Source organism: Cyprinodon tularosa, unplaced genomic scaffold (assembly GCF_016077235.1).
Source record: "Cyprinodon tularosa strain WSP-4 unplaced genomic scaffold, ASM1607723v1 ctg206, whole genome shotgun sequence".
Taxonomy (NCBI): domain Eukaryota; kingdom Metazoa; phylum Chordata; class Actinopteri; order Cyprinodontiformes; family Cyprinodontidae; genus Cyprinodon; species Cyprinodon tularosa.
Window position 1 is genome coordinate 1,445,554 of NW_024038764.1, and position 24,863 is coordinate 1,470,416.

The 24,863-nt window shown below is 38.8% G+C and overlaps 1 protein-coding gene across 3 annotated transcripts in view; it reads left to right on the forward strand.

Annotated features, from left to right (window-relative positions):
• Positions 1–21,776, forward strand: part of LOC119783500 (centrosomal protein of 128 kDa-like) — a 73,789-nt gene extending 52,013 nt beyond the window's left edge. For 2 of the 3 annotated variants that reach the window (XM_038285058.1, XM_038285060.1), the window contains 5 exons: positions 217–240; positions 9,351–9,428; positions 9,554–9,667; positions 18,615–18,723; positions 21,118–21,776. In XM_038285058.1, coding sequence (XP_038140986.1) covers positions 217–240; positions 9,351–9,428; positions 9,554–9,667; positions 18,615–18,723; positions 21,118–21,191 — 399 coding nt within the window. In that variant the 3' untranslated portion in view covers positions 21,192–21,776. The remainder of the gene's footprint in view (positions 1–216; positions 241–9,350; positions 9,429–9,553; positions 9,668–18,614; positions 18,724–21,117) is intronic. The other variant, XM_038285059.1, reaches the window with a different exon arrangement.
• Positions 21,777–24,863: the final 3,087 nt, after the last annotated feature.

A 24,863-nucleotide genomic window follows, 5' to 3' on the forward strand; every position in this document is an offset into this window, starting at 1 on the left:
TTATGTTAGAACACCCTATTCCTCTCTTCTTTCAGGGTTTTTTTTTTTTTTTTTTTTTCACCATCACATGCATCAGTTGAGTTTCTATCTTCCAACTCGTCCTTAGCTTTTACCTGGACCCACAAATTTAATTCTTTTTTTTTAAACTCCACTCATGCACATTTAGGTTTAGTTTCCTCCTGAATCCTGATCTATTGTGTTTTATCCTTCTTTTAGGATCGTGTGTTGGATCTGGAGATGGTAAGCTTTGATCTATTGTAGGATAGTATCTTTGGAAGTTCAGTTGAGGATTTTGTTTTTTATTAAATTATCTTTTTGAAATAAAATCATTTAAGCTGGTGAAAAGATGAAACTTTTCCATACTAGAATTATCCTTTTATTTTTTTTTTTAAATCAGAGGATCTTCAGACAGTTTTTGAAGCTTATGTATAAACGTACAGGATGTTCTGTTGTGTATTTCTTAGGGGATTTCATGGTACCACTGTGCTTTCACCAGTAAGTAGGTTCATGCTGCAGACAAAATCAGTTTTAGCTCTGCATTAAGTCACATAGAAACGCCATAGAGCTTTATGAACATGCAAAAGTTGCACTTTATGTGCATACCTTTATTGCATTTTCATGGAAATGTATCAACTCCAGTGAGCTTACTGTGCGTCTTACATGAAATCCTGAGCTTTATACCTGTGATCTATCTCCATCCTAACTTTTCCAATGCATCATCTCATTTTAGCATAATGCTGTGTTCCATTTGTCTTTGAATTTGCAATTACCAACTTTCCAGTAAGATATTTCAACCATAACGCCCTTCCAAGTCTGAATTATTATATAAAAAATCAGTACAAATGCTACTCGCATTAACAGTAGTTAAACTGTCTTACCTTTAATGTTTGTAGCAGTTATTATGTGTTTGGTCTCAAGTTAAGTTGTACTACTTTATTAGACGATATATTTTAATGCTGTCTTCTTGCAGAATACTTCCTAAAACAGTGTTTTTTTATCATTGTTATGGTTTTAACAATCAGTAGCGGCCATGGAGAAAACAAGGGTCCACAAGCAGGGAGATAATGTTGCTCCAACTTGGAAGTTTCAAGTTCCAAAAAAAGATGGAGCAGACTATAAGCTCTTCAAATGTATTTTATTCTTAATGAAATGGGATTTTATTATCTAATTTTCTTATCAGAAAAAAAAAATTCTCTTCTTAAAATGAAATCTCATAGACACTATTTGGGATCACAGTTGATTTTGTTTTATCATATTGCTAACATTAGATACTAGGCTTAGGTTATTTTTCTCCTTACTTTTGAGATAGTGATGTTTTAGCCTCCTTTTTCTCCTCCTTTTTTAATGTGTTTTACATGATGTCAGGATAGCTTATAGGGGTGTAAATCACATCCATCATGGGGATTTGATTCAGTATCGATTGCCTGACCCAACGATTCGATTACTTTCGATACTCAAGAATACAACACGATACGATTCGATTAATTGGTAAATTGTTTTTTTTTTTTAACACCTTACAGGCTAGACAAGGTTTCAAATTTGAAATATATCAATGAAAGCTGTAGTATCGTTATGCATTTTTTTGAGAACAACAGCAAATAACAGAAGTAGAAAAGTTTCATCAAAAAATACTGCACATAATCAGTGCAATGAATACAACTCAATACCTCGGCTCTAGACGTCCCCGGCTCCTCCAAAGACGCTCCGCTGCACCTCTCGCAAATTGTAGCTGACCGCAAACAGTGCTGCAGACAGGAGGCCGGCTTGTTTTGTTTTTATGACTGAAATTGCGGAAAACAACTTGTGAAGTTTGAACCGCTAGAAGAGCGAGGTGCACGAGAACGCTGGGACCCTTTTTCCACCTGGATCTCCGCTCTTTTTGGCCCTCATGTCCCTCCGTCGTTGGACTTAACTCGCCCCCACTTCCTCGCCGCCTCTGCAGTATTCCACAGTGTGTATCACAGACCATGCTTCAATATTGAGCATAATCAAAAATGTCTGTGTCAAGCTTACTGCGACACACTGCTGTAAGAGTATAACCAGGAAGCGAGGTAGGAGGGCAAAATAGGTTTAGCGCCACTGCTGCAGGGGAGGGAGAATTACGGCCAGGAGCAAATGGATAAAAATAGAACGAAGGAAAAAAAAACATGAATTGATACTCTTGCAGACGTATCGATTCATGTTCATGTCTCGACCTAATAGCTTAGGCTTGTTTACATCATTAACAGTTGATCTCTAACAACAGAGAGATCCATCTGGAGATCATCTGCATAGCAGTGGAAGGTTAGGTTGTGCTTTGCAGGAATAGATCGCACAGCGTCATGTAAAGGAAGAACAATAATGGACCCTGGATGGAGCCTTGGGGTACTCCATATAATCGAGGGGTAATAGTGGAGGATAGATCACCCATCATTACAGGAAAAATTCTACTTGACAGGTACCATTCGAAACCATTTCAGTGCAGTGCCCTGAATACCAACGCTTTTGGTGTCACCAGCATCTCCATATCTCTCCAAATGTGCCAAATGCTTTTACTATGCTTTGCTTTACTATTTGACCCATATAATAACACTGAAGCATTTTGATGGCCACAAAATATAAAGCAAGTGTTTTCCACTTTTGCTCAGAATCAGTCTATATAACAAAATGTTATATTTTTACAGCTACGATTACATAAAAATCTATAAAAAAAATAGTGAAACTGCTGCCTTTTAAGCTAAAATAAGCGCCAGTGCCTTTTCTGAACTGTATTTATTTATTTTTTTCAGCCTTAGGCATTGTAATAAAACAAAATCAGCGTCCAAAATGTAAAAACATAGGACTGTTGTTATTACTTAGCTTGGAGCTGAGCCAGTAACACGGATCCCCTTTATATAACCTTGCTATGTGTAGGCTTGTTTGAAACCTTTTTCATTGGCTACAAAGCCCAACAGCCCACATGGTCTGAACCAATAACAGCACGACTCTATGAGGCTTAATATCATGCGTCACAGGCCAACAGGAAATTACCAGAAGTGAGATTTCAGCTACTTTATCTGGCTGTAAAGAAGCATACCAAACATCACTGGCTAACAACTGAGGGAATAAATATGAGAAAGTAAATATTAGCAAGATACTGAACATTAGCTATGATCAGCTAACTTTTCTGATTATGGGCGATTTTCTCATGATAATATTTTTATTACAAATATGCTGGATTACTTTTAATCTGTGGACCCTTATGGACGAATGGAGTATAAACAATTGAAGATTGGATTTATAAAACAGCTTCTGGATGCTTTCAAATCTATGTTGTTGTCGCTGCTTTGCGTGTTTACATTTTGACATGGTACTATATCTGTGTTAATTGTGCTTTGGCGCTCGCTATGTCCATAAAATGAACTTGGCGCGTGGATTGCGGAGAATCTAAGCATTCCAATGATGTCTAACATGTCTATATTGGTAAACATTTTAGCGGCGTAATTTTCATGCATTCTGAGTTATTAGTTGTAAACTCTTTAAAACGGGTCGCTGGTGACCTGGAGGGTTTCTAGAGGTTTAGTGTATTACATATGCACTAAAATGAGCCTGATTTCATGAGTATGTTATGCATTAATCAGCTGTGGAGCCCACTCTTGACCGCGGTCTCCCCTCTGCTACCTGTAAGCCTCTAAGAGAAATCCCCAATGAAGTTTGAACCTTTGTCTATTAAGATAAGAGGTGAGAAAGTAGAGCCCTGATTGGATAACCGCCAAAATATGTCACTTCCAGTAAGGCACAACCTTTGAGGGGGTCTATGGGAAGCTGGCTGCTTGATACTTATTGGCAAACATACATAAGGATTTTTGACAGACAGTGGCCAGACAGCGAGGATGTTCTCCTCATGAGTCCAGAGGAAAAACTTAAAATTCAGTCAGAACAGCCATCTTGCCGTGGTTTCCGGACTTTATCATTTCAGAGCACGATCAAACTATCCATTAATCAATAGATAGAGTTCTGTTTGAAAGTTTACATAACCTTCCTTTAAAGGCAGAGAAAGATCAGCTGCCAGTAAAATGAATCAAAAATGACAAAAGCGATAGTAAATAACACAATAAAAAAACAGAAATCATGAGTTTGATTTTGAATATCATAAATATATAAATATAATTTAGTATCACTACCCATAGAGACTGACACTCCGTTTGAAATTATTGTTTTAGTCAACGATCAGAGGCTCTGTTAATCATTACAAGTCATGCTGATGGTGTCCAGAATTGAGCCTTGCTGACAGTTTGGTATTGATCCCACCATCCACACTATTAATGGCCACCACCAACATCCTTAATCTGCAATTAGACGTCAGACAGAAATTCATTTGCACTAATTAAAGGTTGCATTGACTCATGCACTTTTAACTGCCCTAAAAATAACTAAATAAATGTCTGAACCTGTGTATGACTCACTGACCATCAGTCATAGTTGTGTGCCATGCTTGTCAGCCTCCGCCTTTAGTTAGCTGCTTCAAAAAAGAGGAGATGTCTTGGACCTCCATACACTCACATTTTCTGCCATCAGCAGGGCACATCGACCCATTCCCCACTCAGCCTCGGCGCCGAGGATCACCCAGCAAATCTTACTAATATGTCAGCGTGCCATTCAGCATGACAGTCAGTGATGCCTCCTAACAACCAGCTCCTTTGCTGCGTAATCACTCCAAACCCTGAGTGGAGACAGGACAGCTTCTGAAACTAACTGCGGGGAATGACAGTGCAGCTAGATTACTCTCCTGATGGAGAAATAAGTTTGTGCTGAGTAAGTTGAGACCAAAATCCTTGATTGCATTTTGAATCGATCAGGCAGCGTGCATTCTATCAAACGCACTATGTAGTTATTACTGCAAGTTTGGTGTACGGCTGAGTTTCTGAAAAAAATTGAAAATATTCTGCAGCAGTTTCATTTAAGGTAAAAATTATGGCTATGGAAAAATATTTCTCTGAATATGAAGTAGTCAGACGCCAATGTTTTAGAGGAATATCTTACCCATGAGGCTTTTATTTGAAATTTAAAGTGCCTTTATCATGCAAAATTATTATTTTTGTAGCTTTTAACTGTTTTATAATAGCCTAGTAAACTAGCCCCTCCTGCCAGCGGCCAAAATCATTTTTGCCTGCGCGTTTGCTCTAGCCTCGATCAGTGCCCCAGGCCCCAGAACTGACAGGCCAATCACAACGCAGAGATGTTTTATGAATTCTTGGATGCCAAGCGGGGTGGGGTTTTAAGGGCGTGACGACAAAGCTGCACGACGCTGGAGAAAGCACAACAAGGAAGATGGCAACATTTATTGAACAGTAGCATGCATTGCGGCAGCAGCAGCTTTCAATGGAGCGCTCCATTGAAAGTTAAAAGTTCTCTTTCTGTTGCTGCTGTTTAATAAAAGTAAGTTTTAAGATCATTTAAGGCGAGAATATTATACTTTAAAGCCTCTCTATACAGTCCATTTACCGATTTAAAGCGTACCAGTAATTAAAAAACAATTTCTGAAGTTGAGAGGACAGCGGCAACCAGCGGACCTCCGAGGCTGACGGCAGCCAGGGCTAACCACAGCCAATCTACAGTGGCCCTCTCTCTGCACAGTCGTGTGTGAATGACCGCTGGCTCTGATGGTGATTTTTGACTCAGCTTTGGAATCAGTTTTAGAAGGATTAGACTTGGGGTTTTCGTTGAAACGTGAGCAGGAAGAGGCTCTACGCTCATTCAATTTTAAGAAGGAAGTATTCGTTGTTTACCAACAGCCTGTTTGTTTACACTCCCCCACCAGCTTTCTGTCACGCTTACTACGTCACAGTCAGTTGCACTCATTTGTCAGAGCATTGGCCAATAGGCACAGACATGGTTTGAAAAACAACGGGTTGTTCTCATCAACAATCTTCAAATGTCTCATTCATCAGGGCCAGACTAAATTTCACATTTAATCTCACATTTAGTCTGGTTTATCAGGCCAACTTTATAATGCAATTTCTTCAAAATCTGCTGTCTTAGCAACAGTCAGTCCCCGCCTGGGGAAAATTTGTGGCCATTATAATGGTGATTACCAGCCCCTTCCAGTAAGCACCTAAGTACACCGTGCTGCTCCTGCCCACTAACACTCCCACTTTCTCCCAAAAAAAAAAGTGGTGACACAACAGCAGTGAAAGCAACTTTTTTCTGTAACCAGTGTTGTGGTCGAGGAGTTGTTTTTTTTTTTTTCGATCTTTGTTCAGCCATCCCAAAGAAGAACTTAATCTACTCATATTTGTGATTTGTATAAACTGAACCAAAAGACCATAAATAGTTCAAGTTTTGATTTGTTAGTATAATCTGCACCTTTTTCTTTCAACAATACTTTTGTTTTTCTCCAAGATAATTCCTTTTGTCAATAATGCATACCTGAATAAGGCTCTGCCTGAAAATGAACAAAGGTGGACACTGAAAGACAAAATAAGATTTCTAAATTGTTTTCAGCAGAGACTGTTATGTGAAGGTCATATCCTCGGACCTTGGAGTGGGTCTTTGTGAGACAGACCCCACAGTAGGTCTGACAGATCCATCATTCCTAAGCTAAAACTATGGGTCAGAAGTTTTCAAACTTTTTAGAACAGGTTTTCCCTCTGTGTATGCTGAGGTTACAAGCACTACTGCCCTGACAGACATTGACAGACCTTTTAACACTGCAGTGTAACAGGACTCAGATATTGGCTTATTCTCTCTCTGTTTTATTTTTTTAATAAAAGCCAAAAAAGTACCTTTCCTTTCTTTTGACTCTGCATTTTGGCTGGAAACTGAAGTTTTAAACAGACTTCAAATGCTGTAAATTCAAACTTCCAAAAAGAATAAACTTGGAGAAACCCCAATAATCCAGACTATCAAGTATGGATTTCTGACATTTAAAAAATTAAAGTAAACAGAAGCTGATCTTCAAAATAATTAATCCTGCACAGATCTAAAGATTGCATTATTCTAACTACAGACTTTATGATAAATGTTGCCTTTTTCCTCCCCTACTGACGATATCTCGGCACCTGTGTAATATAGTGGCTGCAGATGGTGATATTCTTACATATTATCGAATGACTGTTCCCTGGAAAACAGAACAAAGGGTCTGGACACATATTAGAGAATATTTTCCTAAGTAGAGTTGGCAAAAACTCTGAAATGTTTGCTTATTAGAGAAGACTCTGTTATGTTTAGTGTAACAAAGAGATGGAGGGATGATTGATTCACCAAACAGCATAAGAGAGGGCCTTGTGTTCGTTCAGACTAACCTAGCCTGAACCAACTTACGGTAGTAGAAAATGAATCACATTGTTTTACTCACTAAAATCTTCTTTAAGCATAAAGCATGATTGTTTCATTGATTGCCTACAATTTCAATAGAAACAAACTTGGCCTATGCCTCAGAGTTAACTCGCTGGTTGAAGCGCTCCGGGATAAATAGCTGCTGGCAAACTTTTCTGGCCAACAGAGACGAGCCCTGAGAGAACCTGGATTAGAAGCAGGAGCTGGTTCCAAAAAAGTAAACCCCATCTGAGCCAAGATAGAGGTACTTCCTATCCTGCCATACAGTGTTTACTGGCAACCAACCTTCAGGCCTTCTTCCTCCAGGACCTGTCTTTTGAATCTCTACACACGTTTCCCCAAAGTTAAGTTGGTGAGGAAGAAATCTTAATTATGGTCTCAGAGATTTTGACACCTTTTCGATAGATTTCTTTACTGTAAGTTGACAAAGGAAATCAAAAAATAAATTTTTCAACCTTTACTGAGAATTTCTGATGCTGAGATCTGATTGCTACTGATCTGCTACCTGTATTTATATCTATTTTATTTTATAGATCAAGCCATTAAAATTAGTAGAATTTTTTTTTTTATAATAGACTCCTGAAGACAAGCCGCATTAAGACTCGACAACACTTGCAGTAAAAACTTCTGAGAAAACTTTTGACTTTGCCTGTAAATTTGAGCAACCAGTACCTACAAGTCCTTCCCTCTTGCATTCTGCTGGGCTACAACCCTTCCTCCAAATTTGTAGTGAGATTGTTTTGTCGCTAAGATAAGATATAAAACTAGCCAATTAAGTCTGGTTTCTAAGAGAAGGAATTGGAAGATATTAGAGTTGAATCAAGACTTTTACATTATATTAAACACTTTAGACAAAATAGCTGTATTCAATTATCAATGGATGTTCTAGATAATTGTTGTTCCCTGAATGTGTGTAGGTAAAGCAGTATTTCTTAGCAAAACTATAAACTTTTTCTAAAGCTAAAATCACTGCCAAATATCTGTTAAATAAAAACCAGCGCACAGTCCAACAAAAACAAGCTTTTCATTTAATGTTAGAGTACCTGATCTTTCCACAACACTCAGCTCAGGGGTCTGCAACCTGTGGCTTCAGGGCCGTATGTGGCTCTCTGGGCCCTCTACAATGGCTCTTATTAGTGGCTAAAATGATATAAAGAACTAACTAATGTACTATAACAAATACCAGGCTTAGAAGCTTTAGTGGCTTTTATAAAGGATATTTGAATTGAATTTTCACATAAAAATTTATATTAAAAGCACTAGAGATTTTTTTTCTTACACAATCTTAATTTGATTGGAAATTATGTTTATTATTATTGATTTTATTACACAAAATAATATCCTATAGAAGAAAATCCCTGCTTCAGTTTTATGAATCTGAGCAAAACAATACAAATAATCTGTTGGTTGTTAGAGATCGCAACTGATTTCCTATAACAGACGTTTATCAAAAATATAAGTTGTCTTTGTATCAAAAAATGATGCAGTATTTTATCACTCAAAATGACTTTTAATTTAGCTGGACTCAGGACAAAATGGCTCTTTCAGGTTGCAAACCCCCTGGGCTGGAATATATGAAACAGTAAAATATGAAGGTATAAAATCTACAGAACAGTCCTGCCAACAGTCAGATTTGGACTCTTAGCTTTACGTCCTTTTATTAAGCTGCCAGTTGACTCCGCAAAGTAACAACAGCCATAAATATCTCATCGGAGCGTGCAGCTGTCAGAAGTTATCTCATTTTAATGTGAACCTTGAACAATCTCATTTCACGGCCTTTGATTATTCCATCCTCTCCACTCGTCTTTCCAGGTGTTTGTGTCTGATTTTTAGATTTCCTTTGGTACCCTTAGAGCCATTATTAACCATCATCTTTTTTCTTAAACTTATGATGTATGTTGAATAACAGCTGGATCGTTTTCAGATGATTTCTAAAGCTTTGCATTTCTTATCTCTTAATTACACGATTCAGATACAAATATGTGAAAATGAATGGATTCTGTTTCCTTGAAATCCCTTCCTATCAGACTGATTTAGAGTGTCTGTTTGAGCAGAGCACAAGAGTGGCGCTGGAACACCTGGAATCACTTCCTGAGAAAAAATGTCTAATGGAGGACTTCAAAGATTTGGAGGTACAGTATGTTGAGATCAGATCCATATGGATCATCTTTATCATCTGTTTTATATTCTGTGTTTAAAAGAAGCAAAGCCTCATGTCTGTTTGGTTAAGATGACGGCTTCTGTTGGGTTTGTTTAGGAATCACAGCAGCAGAAGGAGTTTGTAGAGCAGCGCTACGTTAAATACAGAGAGATCGTCCGGGACCTGCAGCACCAGCTGGACGAGTCCAAACGCAGAATCCAAGAGTATAGAGTGAGACACCCTCAAACACACGTCTACATTCCTGTCTTTAAAATGCATCTACTTCTATTCATTTAAACCAAACCTTTCTGTCTAACAGCATCCTTTATAGTTAACTAGGACTAGGACAGAGCGATTCATCGATCATGTTGATTAATCCAATTTTCTTTTTATAAAAATTAAATTTTTGCAAAACTTAAGATTTTTTTTTTTTTCCATTAAGGAATCCTTTAGCTTACACACTTTACATCAGTTCATCACTTTTTGTCTATTGATGTATACTCATACTGATAAAATAGCTCACTCTGTAACTACATGAACTGCAACTGTCTTTATTCTCCTTGTTTGTTGAAATATGATTCTTTTACTGCTTGAATTTTGTTGCCCTTTGAAATAAGATCACATTGCAGAGGGAATAAGAGAAGTAAAAAATTCAGTTACCGTAATCAGATTTGATTGGAAAATATATAGGAGATTAGATTATGAATCCATATCGCACAGCCCTAACAGTTACCTAAACCTACCTGATGCGAAAGGCCTTCAACCTGTCATTAGATTGATCTGAAACTGTTTTTTTTTTTTTTTTTTTTTTTACTAAAATCTATGGTTTTAGTCACATTAAAGACTCCTATATTAATTTAATACTTCATCTATACTAAATGTAGTCGACAAAATGAATTTCTAGATGTTTTAGAATGGAGGTCTTCAACAGGGGTCCGCGACCCCTAAGGGGTCCACGGAGGTACTGTATAGGGGTTGTGAAAGTTTTGGTTGATTAGACTTTTTTTTATATTCCCCCCTGCAATTTTTTCCACTAATTGAAATATCTTTAAATACACATTAACAGGAATTTAACACACTGTAGTAAACAGATAAATGGAGGCAGAAGATGTATTTCAATCATCAATGCTCACATTCAGCGACACACAGGAGCTCTTTCAAGCTGGGCACCGTTTCATTAACAACACCTGTCCTATCAACCAGGAATCAGAATCAGAAATACTTTAATAAAATTACTTTCATTAAATTAATCCATATATAACAGAGTGACTATAGGACCAGTTTGATATAACAAAATTTCATACAGTATACATAATTAGGGGGTCCCCGCTCCATCCCCCCATCAGTTTGGGGGTCCTTGGCCTGGAAAACATTGAACACCCCTGTTTTAGAAAATCATCTTCTTATATAATAAATAATTACAGAGCTAAATGTATATTTTGTTCTACAACATACACTCACCGGCCACTTTATTAGGTACACCTGTCCAACTGCTCGTTAACACTTAATTTCTAAGCAGCCAATCACATGGCAGCAACTCAGTGCATTTAGGCATGTAGACATGGTCAAGACAATCTCCTGCAGTTCAAACCGAGCATCAGTATGGGGAAGAAAGGTGATTTGAGTAACTTTGAACGTGGCATGATTGTTGGTGCCAGAAGGGCTGGTCTGAGTATTTCAGAAACTGCTGATCTACTGGGATTTTCACGCACAACCATCTCTAGGGTTTACAGAGAATGGTCCGAAAAAGAAAAAACATTCAGTGAGCGGCAGTTCTGTGGGCGGAAATGCCTTGTTGATGCCAGAGGTCAAAGGAGAATGGCCAGACTGGTTCCAGCTGATAGAAGGGCAACAGTGACTCAAATAACCACCCGTTACAACCAAGGTGGGCAGAAGAGCATCTCTGAACGCACAGTATGTCGAACTTTGAGGCAGATGGGCTACAGCAGCAGAAGACCACACCGGGTGCCACTCCTTTCAGCTAAGAACAGGAAACTGAGGCTACAATTTGCACAAGCTCATCGAAATTAGACAATAGAAGATTGGAAAAACGTTGCCTGGTCTGATGAGTCTCGATTTCTGCTGCGACATTCGGATGGTAGGGTCAGAATTTGGCGTCTACAACATGAAAGCATGGATCCATCCTGCCTTGTATCAACGGTTCAGGCTGGTGGTGGTGGTGTCATGGTGTGGGGAATATTTTCTTGGCACTCTTTGGGCCCCTTGGTACCAATTGAGCATCGTTGCAACGCCACAGCCTACCTGAGTATTGTTGCTGACCATGTCCATCCCTTTATGACCACAATGTACCCAACTTCTGATGGCTACTTTCAGCAGGATAATGCGCCATGTCATAAAGCTGGAATCATTCAGACTGGTTTCTTGAACATGACAATGAGTTCACTACTCAAATGGCCTCCACAGTCACCAGATCTAAATCCAATAGAGCATCTTTGGGATGTGGTGGAACGGGAGATTCGCATCATGGATGTGCAGCCGTCAAATCTGCGGCAACTGTGTGATGCCATCATGTGAATATGGACCAAACTCCCTGAGGAATGCTTCCAGCACCTTGTTGAATCTATGCCACGAAGAATTGAGGCAGTTCTGAAGGCAAAAGGGGGTCCAACCCGTTACTAGCATGGGGTACCTAATAAAGTGGCTGATGAGTGTATAAAGATGAACTTTTAATAAATAAACCCTCCATGAATTCTGGGTCTTCCCAAAGGTTGCATTCAGATGGAACTTCTTTGGTTGAAAGCAGCAGCTCTACTTTAAACTCCTCAGAGACCAGCCAGCCTACAGAGGAGCCTCATGTTGGTCACTTGTATCCATCAACAGCCTATATAGGATAAGGTGGAACAACAATCTTGAGATATACATAAAAATGTTATCATCTTTTCATCATGTATTATTTTGAGAGAAATGTTCAAACATGCAATGAAAGACCTGTAATATTATGAATCTTTTGTTGTCAAACAATTAATAACTTGCCTGCAAACCTGTCAGGAACAGAAAAGTAATGAATCCAATGCAAAATAATATAAACTTCTACAATAACTCAACATTAAAGGAATAGTACACCCAAAACATGATTAGCCTTCATTTTCTACTCACCCCCATGCTGAACAACACTCTGGAGTACTTTTTTGATATCTCAAATGCATCTGGAGATCTGGGAGGCTTCTTGCTGTCTGCTGACATTCAAATAATGGAGGTCTATGGCGCCCGAGACAGAAAGGTCCACAAAAGTCCACAAAAACGTGTCAATATTCCTCCATACTGCTCGTCCAATGTAATCCAAGTGTCCTGAGTGGGTAGCATCCAGAATTTACTCGAAACGAAGTCATTTAGAACGTTTTAGAGCCTAAACAGTAGTGTATAGGATTTCCTAATAGCGCCCCCATGCGCGCTCACGATTCTACGGAAGCCGGCAGACCAAACCGGAAGGAAGTGCGCATTCAGCGTCTGCTCTGCCGATAATGCAAGCGTAGAAGAAGAAATGTGCTGTTTACCTGTGCAAAGAAAGAAACAACGAAAGAAAAATGTCTGAGGACTTCAGTGTTGAGGAAGAGCATGAGTTCTTTGCCGAGCTGAATGCGCTGGTTTGGTCTGCCGGCTTCCGTAGCGTCGTGAGCGCGCATGGGGGCGCTATTAGGAAATCCTATACACTACTGTTTATGCTCTAAAAACATTCTAAATGACTTCGTTTCGAGTAAATTATGGACGCTACCCACTCAGGACACTTGGAATACATTGGACGAGCAGTATGGAGGAATATTGACACGTTTTTATGGACTTTTATGGACCTTTCTGTCTCGGGCGCCATAGACCTCCATTATTTGAATGTCAGCAGACAGCAAGAAGCCTCCCAGATCTCCAGATGCATTTGAGATATCAAAAAAGTACTCCAGAGTTTTGTTCAGCATGGGGGTGAGTAGAAAATGAAGGCTAATCATGTTTTGGGTGTACTATTCCTTTAAGTTTTTTTTTTTTTTTTTTTTTACCAAATATGTTATTTGAAAACTAGCAGAAGGCTGAATGCATCACATAGCTCCTAAAAAGCAGCCCTGATAGCTTACGTGCATGAAGCGAAGCTGACAGGAAATTCTTATCAGAAATAAGGTTTGCCACCATTGTCCTGGGAAGACTGGACCTTTAGAGAGTTTGAATCTGGACTGAGATCATCTCAAACAGTTAACCATTCAGCGGAGCAGCTGCTAACTATCTCCTCATAACAATAACCGAACAATGAAGCATGCTTACCCTTAGAGCTCTGCATTGTTGCCAGGGCAGCCTGCCTCCTGGCGACTCCTCGGGTTTGTGTTTCTGTCGTCTCTGTTGTGTAAAACGTTCCAATGTGTTGATTCCTTTCTCTTTCTCCATTCCTCCACGATGATCTGCTAAAGCTGGCAGGGAGAACCACCTTTGGGGACACAATAGTCATTAGCCTAACAACCTCATTGAGGACAAGTCTAGTGTCTCCGCTCTCTCGTCCATACCTGGTTATTGGGCCATTCCAGTTCTCCAGTGCAATGTTGTAGACTAAGGATGTTGAAAGTGTGATCGTTTGTGGCGGGAGTTTCATGCAGATGGCATCTTGTGAGATTTTTTTAAAGCAAGATTTTTGCAGAAAAGTAAAACTTGGTTTAGAACTGGAAGTTGTTGGTATGACAACATTTTAATAATTAGTCCTTAGTAATTACACTAAGTCCTTCCTTCCTTCCTTCCTTCCTTCCTTCCTTCCTTCCTTCCTTCCTTCCTTCCTTCCTTCCTTCCTTCCTTCCTTCCTTCCTTCCTTCCTTCCTTCCTTCCTTCCTTCCTTCCTTCCTTCCTTCCTTCCTTCCTTCGCTCCCAACCGAGAAACATAGTCCCTCCATCCTGTCCTTGGTTCCCCTCATTGTCTTTTAAATTGAGTACAGTTTAGGCAAAGTAGAAAACTTCAAGTTTTTATTTCAATATGCTGTTCTTTGTTCTTAATAAACCCTTTTTTCTTTCGTGGATCGCCATGGTGTAGAGATCCCATCTCTATCGGACCATCTTGAGCACTTGATGAAAATATTTTATGTTTAATACATTTTATGTAAAAAAAAAAAAAGTCCCAGTGAATTTACTTGTAAATGTATTTTTGTGACCCTTCTTCCTCCTTTACATTTTTATATTTTAATGATTCACTTAGCTAAAGAACATGAATTTGCTATGAATGAATGTATTTTTATTAGCAGCCTTCCTTCTCTTTTTATTTATTAAAGTGCTGCACAATTTAGTCAGTGAAACCAAGCTTTAGCCCAAATAAAGCCCATTGCTCTTAAAAAGGTAGGAAGGTGAAATAAACTAGGAGACACACAAAGCGTTCTTCTCTGCAAAATGTTTTAATTCCTTTAAAAACCCTGGGCTTTCCAGCACTCTTTATCCAGGTCCACCTAATAGCTCTGCTTTGTTCAAACAGCGGCTGTTTGGATAAGGGTTTTCTAACTCTGACAGCATTTTCATGAATAAGTCGCCCACACACAGGCTAATGCGTTCACCGCACCTCATTTACAAGTTCTATGAATAAATGAATAATTCCAGGTGCCAGTAATGTCTCATGGAGGTTCGGAGTCCGCAGCAGCGCAAGTGGACAATCAGATGAAACCCGAAGATTACCAGTCTCCTTTAATTGCCCCGTCCATGTTCTTTGCTGGAAAAACAGTCGGGGGAGCCATTAAGACATCACTGTTGACAGCTGATTGCCATCAGCAGTTTGCAACCTCCTCTAAATAGTCTTACAGTCACTCTTTAAGTGGTTTTTTACTCTTCTAGATTACCTCTCACTTTGCTAAATGACTCCCATGATAAGTGATAAGTGACATTTGCATCAGCCTAATGGCTGCTGCCCACTTGTGGTTTGTTTAAAGAAAACAGATGAAAGTAAATGTTGACAGATTCCCATTTAGATCTATAACAATAGGCCATACATGGAGTACAAGTTGGACGTTCATATTCTCCCCTCTGCAGCAGGGGGGTTATTTAATTGAGTCTATTAATTACTTAAACAGTGCTTTATGCTGACATGGACTAATCAGTCACAAATCTGGAGAGTTTTTCCTAAAACATGATATTGTTTAACTAATTTGAATGAATTTTAGATTTTATTCCATAATTTACATTCTTTAGATGCCCATAAATAAACATACACCCTTACTGATAGGAAATATACTGCAGGAAAAACCATATGACTTTGCTACCAGCAAAAGGCATTTAATTCTGTCTGAACATTTGAATGTTTGTCAGAGAATCACTGAAGCTCATTTAAATTGGTTGGTCACCTGCAGTAGATTATTGGTTGGGTTGATGGTTATCCCAGAAGGCTGATGTTAGTATTTGTTATCTATTTTGATGTTTGTTTGTTTGTTTTTTACTCATCCAGACTGTCCCCTAATGGTTCTCATGTTCAAAAAATTATTCTGATGAACTAGAGTATAAAAACAGTTAAATATTGGGATGCACTGAGAGGCTCCAAATAACACAGTTTCAGATTTCAGTTAGATTTTACTGCATCCTAAGCTGACATGTTATGGTCAGAGAGACCTTTTTAGCTCAGAAACAACATATCCTCAATTTTCTTAAACTTCAGGCTCACCTACCCCTTACAAAAAACAAAAACAAAACAAGATCTTTGTAAACCAAAGATCCAGAACACACTTCAGAACTCATTCTTTAGAATGAAAGCAAATTTCAGCCTCCAGGCAGGGCATGTTTGTGTTGCACAGGATAGTATAAAGACAATTAAAAGTGCTTTACATGAAAGAAGCAGTAAATGGGAGGGAAGTAAAAGCAGGATTAATGCAAATAGAGATAGAAGAAAGATAAAAGCAGGTAATAAAATAAATTACACAGTTGGACCACAAATTTTAACTGTTAACTGAGGGATCAGTTTTATAGTCAAAGATGGTTTTAAAAAGAGGTTTTTAACTTAAAAGTCAAAATATACTTAAGTCAAGTCTTTTCCTGGGAACCAATCAGTTAAAATAGGCTCCACCATTTGAGGTATAAGCAATATTAATATACAACTGAAGTGACCCAAGTGTTTTATGAAAATATGATGTTTCCCTGTAACCTCCTCATTGGTTTAATCTACTGCTCCATCGGCAGTATGTATATAGAGTGAGAAAAATAAGTATTTAAACACCCTGCTATTTTGCCAGTTCTCCCACTTAGAAATCATGGAGGGTCTTCATCGTAGGTGCATGTCCACTGTGAGAGACATTATCTAAAAAACTAATCCAGAAATCACAATGTAACATGTTTTAACAATATATTTGTATGATACACCTAGAAATAAGTATTTGAACACCTGAGAAAATTGAGGTTAATATTTGGTACAGTAGCCTTTGTTTGAAATTCCAAAGGTCAAACGTTTCCTGTAGTTTTTCACAGGTTCGCACACACTGCAGGAGGGATTTTGGCCCACTCCTCCACACAGATCTTCTTTAGATCAGTCAGGTGGTCAGGTGTGTGGGTCACTGAGAATACACAGAGTTCATTGCCAATTGTGTGGAAGTATTACGGGGTGTATTCTTGAGTATCTAAATTAATCGAATCGTAGGGTCAGGAAGTCGATACTGAATCGAATCGCCATGATGGGTGTGATTTACTCCCCTAACCACAGCAGCCCTCTGATTAAATGCTAGCAATAGCCCATCTCTGTGTGGTGATGTCAGATGAGGAACACTTTTGGAGCTCCACATTCTGTAATGGAGATGGATGATTGTTCACAGCATGTAGTCAGGAATTAGTTGTGTGGTTGAACCATCAGCCAGTTTGTGCTGAGGAGAGGGTAGTGATACTGAGGAATATGGAGCATCAAACCTTACAGATCAGAACTGTCTTGAGCAGACCTCTAGCCTACAGAGTCGGACTCTGAGCTGGAGGGTGACGGTAGACATCCTGACACTAGTTTTTGTACTAAAGAACCAATTGACTCTTTCATAAGGGTAAAAAAAAATAAACATCCATCTAAAAATGCTCCAAGCTCAGAAAAGACGCTGTGAAGTCCTCCACCTTTTCCCGATCTCATCTGACCTTCACTTACTTTGAGAGCAGCTCAGGATCCTTAAACTTAAATAAGCTGAAGCCGGCTGAAGCACAAAGCTGCGAATCAAGGCAAAGCCATAACCAGTGTATTCTCATTATGAGTTCGTATGAAATCGTATGAAAAGTTATGCACCGTAATTTCGTAAGTTTTGGACGTTTTTTTCGTCGTATGAGCATGCGCATCTGACGCACCATTCACGAATATAGAATATAAATTACAATTAGCCCTAACCCGGACCCTAACCCTAAGATATAAAACAGCAAGCAACGTAGTTAGAGACATGAATAAGTTCGTACGATTTCATACGAACTGATAATGAGAATATGTTGCCATAACCCATGAAGCTTCAGCAGCTCTCATAACAAAACCACTATTTCAACTCTGTCGTTCTTCCGTAAACATCTCTCCCGTTTTCTCCCTCAGTAAACGAGTGGCACTATAGTCTTCAGAAGAGCAGAGGTTTATGGATTTAAACGGTTTATGCGGATGCGCTTGAAATGATTATATTCATTATCAGTATTAACATTTTCGTCTCCAAGAAATACTAGAAAATATCAATATCATATCATCAACATTTTAAGTCTTCATATTTATTTTCTAATATGAATAAATACTTTAAGTGTATGTTAGAAGCCTTATGTAGAGTTGGTTGTTGATTTAGAAGAAAGCAGGATTTAAAATGATGACTTCTTGGATCAAAATGTGTTTATCCCCGACTCTGAATCACCTCAGATCAGCAGGTTTAGAGCATTATTTTATTTTTGTTTCATTTTAACAATTTGTTCATTCAGTTTGCCAAAACCTCGTGCCAAAAGAACCAAGGTAAGCAGAGTGGGTATTTGAGTGTTATTGGGCCGAACTTTTAGAGATGCAACAGCAGCACAAACGTGGCGCCTCTTCCGTGACCGACACAGCTGAATCAACACCTTTGTGAAGGAGTTTCAATAAGAGCTGTATTAGCCTTGGCTCTGATTCCAAGCTGTGAGAAAGCGACTGAAGTTTGTCCTTCAGAAAGATATTTCACTCGTTCCTTTTGTTGCTACACCAATATAAACTTCATAACAACACAATCTTCTTTCTTCCATCTGTCTGAATTTTCAGGATGAAAAGTTGGATGCCACCTCAAGGAGTCTGAGACTTGCTGCCTTTTCTTGTTCCATCAAAGACCCCAGCACTTTCCTGAGCAGCACTCTGAGGTCTGACTGTCTCTGTGAGTACTCATCCTTTGATCCAAGCCCTCTCTCTGGTTTTAATCTTTTCCTTTTTTAATCAGAATGTCTAACCCACATCTTCTACCTACACATTTCATTCTCACGTTTTTTTATTTTTATCGGACCTCAGAAGGACATTTATTCAGCCAAGCCAAGTGGAGCAGAGGCAGCAGCTGTGTTATGATGATTGAATGCAGCAGGTTTTTAGGGAATCTGTTTGAGAACTAGAAGGTTCTCTGCTGAAACTTCTGAAACATAGTTAACATGTAAATTTTAAGCTGGACACGATTTCCTTTTTCAAAATGAAACATTTGCAGATTTATCATAGAACTAATCTTTCTGTGGCTCATTGCTTTTTTTACAAACAGAAATCTGAACATTTTTTTATTCTAACATATGCAAAATGTTAACAGAGACCCCCATTTACCCTGAGCTATCATTACAGGCAGTATGACCATAATGTGTGTCATACTCTGTTTCATTCCACTTTTCTAACCGGTAAATGCTAGGAACAGTGCTAATTATAATCTACATGTTTGAACAAGTGAGGGTACAATGAGAGGTAGTTCTCTGAGAAGCAAAAAGGGGAAGAACTAATCACAAAACCCAGAGAAATATCTGTAGCAACGCCAAACCTGGACTTCTATAATCTCTGAACCTTAGACAACCCCCCCAATCCCCAACCACTACGTTTTGTCCCTTTACCCCCATAAATCTTGATGTATTGAATTGTTGCAGACCATCACATAGTACAATTGTAAGATGGAAGCAAAGTGAGATTTGTTGTTTTTAAAGATTAGTTTGGTCAATTCAAATCAGATAACTGTATGTGCCCATTTGTCACGATAACCTCAGTGGTGGTGCTACAGTAGGAGGTGCTACAGCTACCCCAAGGAAATTTTCAATTAAAACTTGCTTTAATCAAAGTAAATATTCTTAACCATCTGGTTGTTGTGATATTTCCCTCACAAAACTAAACAGTTTCCAATTAAAATATGCATTATCCACCTTATTGTTGATTTTGGGAGTGGTGGCCTAGTGGTTAGGGCTTAGACCTTGGAATCCTGAGGTTGTGAGTTCGAAACTCAGTCCCACAGACTACCACTCTGGGTCTCTGAGCAAGACCCTTAACCTCCGATTGCTCCCAGGCTCAACACTATGGCGGCCCACTGCTCTCCAAGGGGCTGGGTTAAAAGCAGAGGCAAATTTCTCCAATGTGGGATCAATAAAGTTCAATTATTATTATTTTAAAAAATATAGGAGCAAAGTGTCCTTCATATTGCCCTCAGTTCAATGCTTAGCCCGCCTTTAGCACCTGCAGAGAAAAATCTCTGGAGCTGCCACTGGATAACCTGGAATAAATCCAGGGTTTGGTGAGCAGCAAACACCTGTTAGTATTCTGATCTCAGTAAAACACCTGGCTGCAGCAGACATGCATATTAGTCGTGTTGGTGTAGCAAACCTTTTAGATTCTCCCTAAAATGAAGCATGGTGGTGGCAGCATCATGCTGTGGAAATAGCTTTAAGCTATTTGGAGTTAAATTTACATGAAGCTTAAAATGAGACAAATCCTAGAGAAAAGGCTGTTAGAAGCAGAAAAGGGTTTGAGGTCCACCTTTGCAGAAGGAGATCCTGAACATAAAGCTGCAGGATTGGGCCTAGACATTAATCCATTTGAGCCTTTGGTAAAACTTTTGAAAATGCACATGCACAACCCTGTACTCGCTCATGAGAGGGAACGCCTATTAAACGCATGTGAGAGCATGCACGAACCCATCTTTCCTCGTGTACGCTCTGTTTAAAAATTCTGTTTGCATCACTCATACAAGCTTACTTTCCAAAAGAAGATTTGCAATTTTCCACTATGTCAGACGTAAACATATCACCAGAATGATTGACAATTAGGAGGACCACTTATTTTGATGATCCACCTAGCTATACCTTTCAGTCTGAGCTGGATCTGTTGTGCATTCTCTGTGTGTGTTAAGCAGGTAGAGACAATGGACCTGCATTGTCTGCAAAGTATTGCTTTATATTCATAACACATATCACAGATTAATATTAGTCATTTACCTCCTCAATGGGTTACTCTCTCTGGCTCTATTACATTCAGAACTTTGTGGTTTTAGAGTAACAAAATATAGAAAGTAGGTCAACAGGTATGAAAACTTAAACAAGACCTTTATGAAATATTCTAAATATATATGGTGTAGTTAAGACCACACCAACCCAGACCAAATAGTACAGCGTTTCTTGTACCAAAGACTTGTCTTGTTGTCCTCTAAAGGTCTTGGCCTCGTCTCCTTGCTTTCGGTTGGTGTGCTTATAACTACAACACTAATGTATAGAATTGATTGTGTTATGTTTGGCTCCTTGTTTTCTTCCTGCCACAGCCCCCCCCAGACGTCTGACCACTACAGACCTGGATGACTCCACAGACGAGGGGTCTCGACTGCTCATGCATTAGTTGAGTGTTGATAAAACCCTCCATGCGGACCTTTACAAACCTCGACACTCGGCGTCTCTTCCAGCCTGGTGCTCACCCACAACAAGCGTGGCTGTAGCAGGAGCCCTGGGTTCAACACTAATCCTCTTCAAGTAGCACAGGAACATCCTCACTGATGGTGCTCGAGAGAAGAGGGGTCAGAGAGATTTCATAAACATGCTGAAGGAGGAACTGCTGGTCTGTTCACTCTGAGGGGAACAACTGTGAGGACTTTTACCTAGAAGCGCCTGTGTTTAATATATTTATCAAGATTGAAACTATAATTGTTTTATTTTTTACATATGATCCGTCCAGAAGCTGTTTAAAAAATGCCACTTCTATGATAATGCCAATGTCTATGTGCGAAAGATGTTATATTGACTAGCAAAACACTGGTGCCTTTAAACAAACTACTTTTTTTTACTAACCTGTAACGTTTCTATCATGAGCTGTCTTATCACTTTTTAGCAATGCAGTATATATTTGTATGGAAAACATTAAGAAAAGGTTTATTTTTATGAATTGTTTCAAAAGTAAACTGGAAATAAATGAATGTTAAGAAACCAATCTCTTATTCCTTTATTTTAATATGAAGAACTCCTCATTGTGAACAGATGCACGTCGTCTAATGTCAATAAAATAACAAACGCTAATATCAGCCAAATATGTGGGCCTGCTGATGTCAGTCTACCTCTACTTCATTCCTGTGTTTGAGACCGAAGAAAGCAAGTGAGTATAGTTAGATTTTATCATTTCTAGATTTATAGCATTTAACTTCTTTCTTAATATTACTAAAGGGAAAATGTTATTACTCTTAAACTATTTAATCTCAAATCCAATTTTTCAGTGTATGTTTGTTTCCACCAGCTTGCAGAGAAAACAGTATGGAAATAAGAATGTAAAAGACATTTAATGCCTTTCCTCAAACTCTAGATTTTCTATAGAACTTCATGTGGAGCTCTCATCTTCCATCTTAGATTGTCAAACAATAAGTCTTTTCTGACACACTTCTTCAACCTTTTTCCTTGAATGAGTTTAAGATTTTATTTATTGCATCCACAAGGACTGAAAAGGACAGACTAGCTGGAAAACGAAGTCTTTCATGGTGGGTCAAAGGCCAATGAAAAGGAAAGGTTTTCCAGAGAAAGTCAAAGGGTTTCATTCTGCACCAGCTAAGCATGCCTGTAAGACACCATAACATAGGGAGTTACAGTAATCAGTGTTTTAGGTGATAAATGCATTACTTACTGTTTATATTTTAAAGGAAGATTTTTTTTCCTTTAGCCAGCTATCTCAGTTAAATAAAAAGTGGATTTATCTGCCTTGCAAAATTAAAACAGTTTTTCCCCCCAAGGTTAGTGGGATTCATGTTCTGGGGCCGTCAGCTTAGATTGGTCCACCCTACGACAAAAAGAAAACAAACTTGCAATAAAATTAAAAAAGTTAATTCTATAGAGCACTCCAACAACTGCATTGAGTAGAGATAATCTTGTTTAAGGGGAAAATAAACCTGGCAACCATCAGCATAAATATAAGGCACATCTGTTTGCCGTAGTTCAAACTGGAAGAAATCTTCTCACCCTCTGGTAAAAAATAAAATAAACCAGAAGCTTTATGTGTGTGCATGGTTGGGTATCACTCTATCAGTTCAAACTCAGGGCTCTCATATTTGGTGTGTCCAGAAGCCTGTTTGCTGTGTATCTAAATTACCTTGAAGCAAATAGTTCAATGTTTTTTTTCTTACCACTGTCCTATGAAGGTCAGATTTGTGCAGAGCACAGCTGATAGTTTCGCTGTCAGCAGATTCTCCAGTGTGTCATAAGGATCTCTGCAGCTCCTCCAGCATAGCTGTAGCATCTTGGCTGCTTCTCAGGTTAATTAACTCTTTGCTCTTTACCCTTTGCTGTGTTGCTTGGTCATGATGCTGTTTGTTTTCTAATGCTCACCAACCAGAACCCTCACAGAACAGCAGGATTTGTGCTGAGATTAAGCTCATAAAGCAATTTGTTGCTCTGGATTGTGTTGTTTTGTGGTTCCCTTGGCTATGAAATCTCAATAAGATGCATTTAAATGTGTGGTTGTAATGTGAGAAAGTTAAAAGTTTGTCCATTTTAAACTTTTTCAGTTTGGGGCTAAAGCCCTTACAGTACCTGATGGTATGTTATTTGCTTTAGTGTATTAACTTTAATCTGTTGAGGAGGGAAAAAACAAATTTACCATGTCTTAAGAGAGATAGCTTCATGAAGCTTTAAAGGGACCGGGGCTTTGTGTTCTCTTGTTTGAAGCTGCTGCAGGTGTCTTTTGAGCCAGACAATATAATATTCAGAGAATGAGAGGGAAAAAAAATTAACAACAGCTAAGTGGTTGCTTCTGAAAGTCAAAGCTTATGAAAGCTTTGGCATTTTGCAGTTCTAAAGCCCTCTTATCTAAACATTTTCTAAATGGAAATGTCTCATTTTTTAAAGGACTTAATAACAAAGAGGAAACAAATTGCTGCACAGGCTGTGCAATTATGGGGCCATGTTATGTGTCCTCGCTTTATGAGGCAAAGTCAGCCAAGTCTGAAGCTGCAAAGCTAGCATTTAAACTTCCACTTCATGTTTTCTCCCCTAACCTTCTGACTGAACACCAAACATAGAGGTCCAGTGGAAAATCAGAATCACTGTTAGGGTATGCGTCCCTGCGTCAGTCTTCTGAACCCTGAAGGTTTCTAACATTCTGCTAAATTACAGCAACAAAGGACAATACAATGAAGCAAGAACGACATAACAGGAAAAACAAAGACAATAGAAAAGCAATCAGAGAGCGCAAACCTCAGACAAGCAACAGGTTTTACTGTATATTGTGACGTATATCTATAACTTAAACTCATAATCTGGATTATTGCAGAAACTTAATGGACTGTTCCTTGGCATGAGAAGCACATTCTTCTTAAGTTAGGGTGACCAAACGTCCGTATTTCCCAGGACATATCCATATTTCATGTCCTGTCCCGGGATTTTTTTAGAAAGTGAGGAAATGTCCTGATTTTTTAAATTACCTTAATTGGACCATTAAATTTACAGGTACTAGGGCACTGCGCACGACGCTGCGTGTGACGTAATCCCTTAGCTGCGTCAGTGCGGGCAGCCCTGTTCTTAATCAGAATATAGATAGCGTGGCTGTCAGTACGCCAACAACATGCAAGAGTGCAAATGTATTTTTACCGACGATTTACAAAAGAGTTTCCCCACTTTCAGGCCGGGTCGAGACACATTGAAGGCCTTGTGCAGTGTGCAAAGCAGGCACATATGTCTCAGTGTCCAATGGAGGTGCAAGGAATCTGAAAAGCCACCTGGATACCGGAAGTAAAGATAGTCTATTGATATGTTTGTTCGTTTTTGGTACATTTTGAATAATGTTTGCTACACAAGAGGTATTTTTTGTTAATTAGCTCATTTGTTAATTTATTTTTTCCAATAGCCTACAGAACAGACATTATTTCGTTCATTGCTGAGGCTGAGTATCATCTGTTATTGGGAGTTAAGAGTTATTGTTAACTTTTATTGTTAAGTGAGGGATGTTAATATGAGACATTATTTCTTTCATTGTGCTTTTCATTCATTACAGGAATTGTTAAGCATTTTTTTAATAAATACATTTTGAATAAAATTA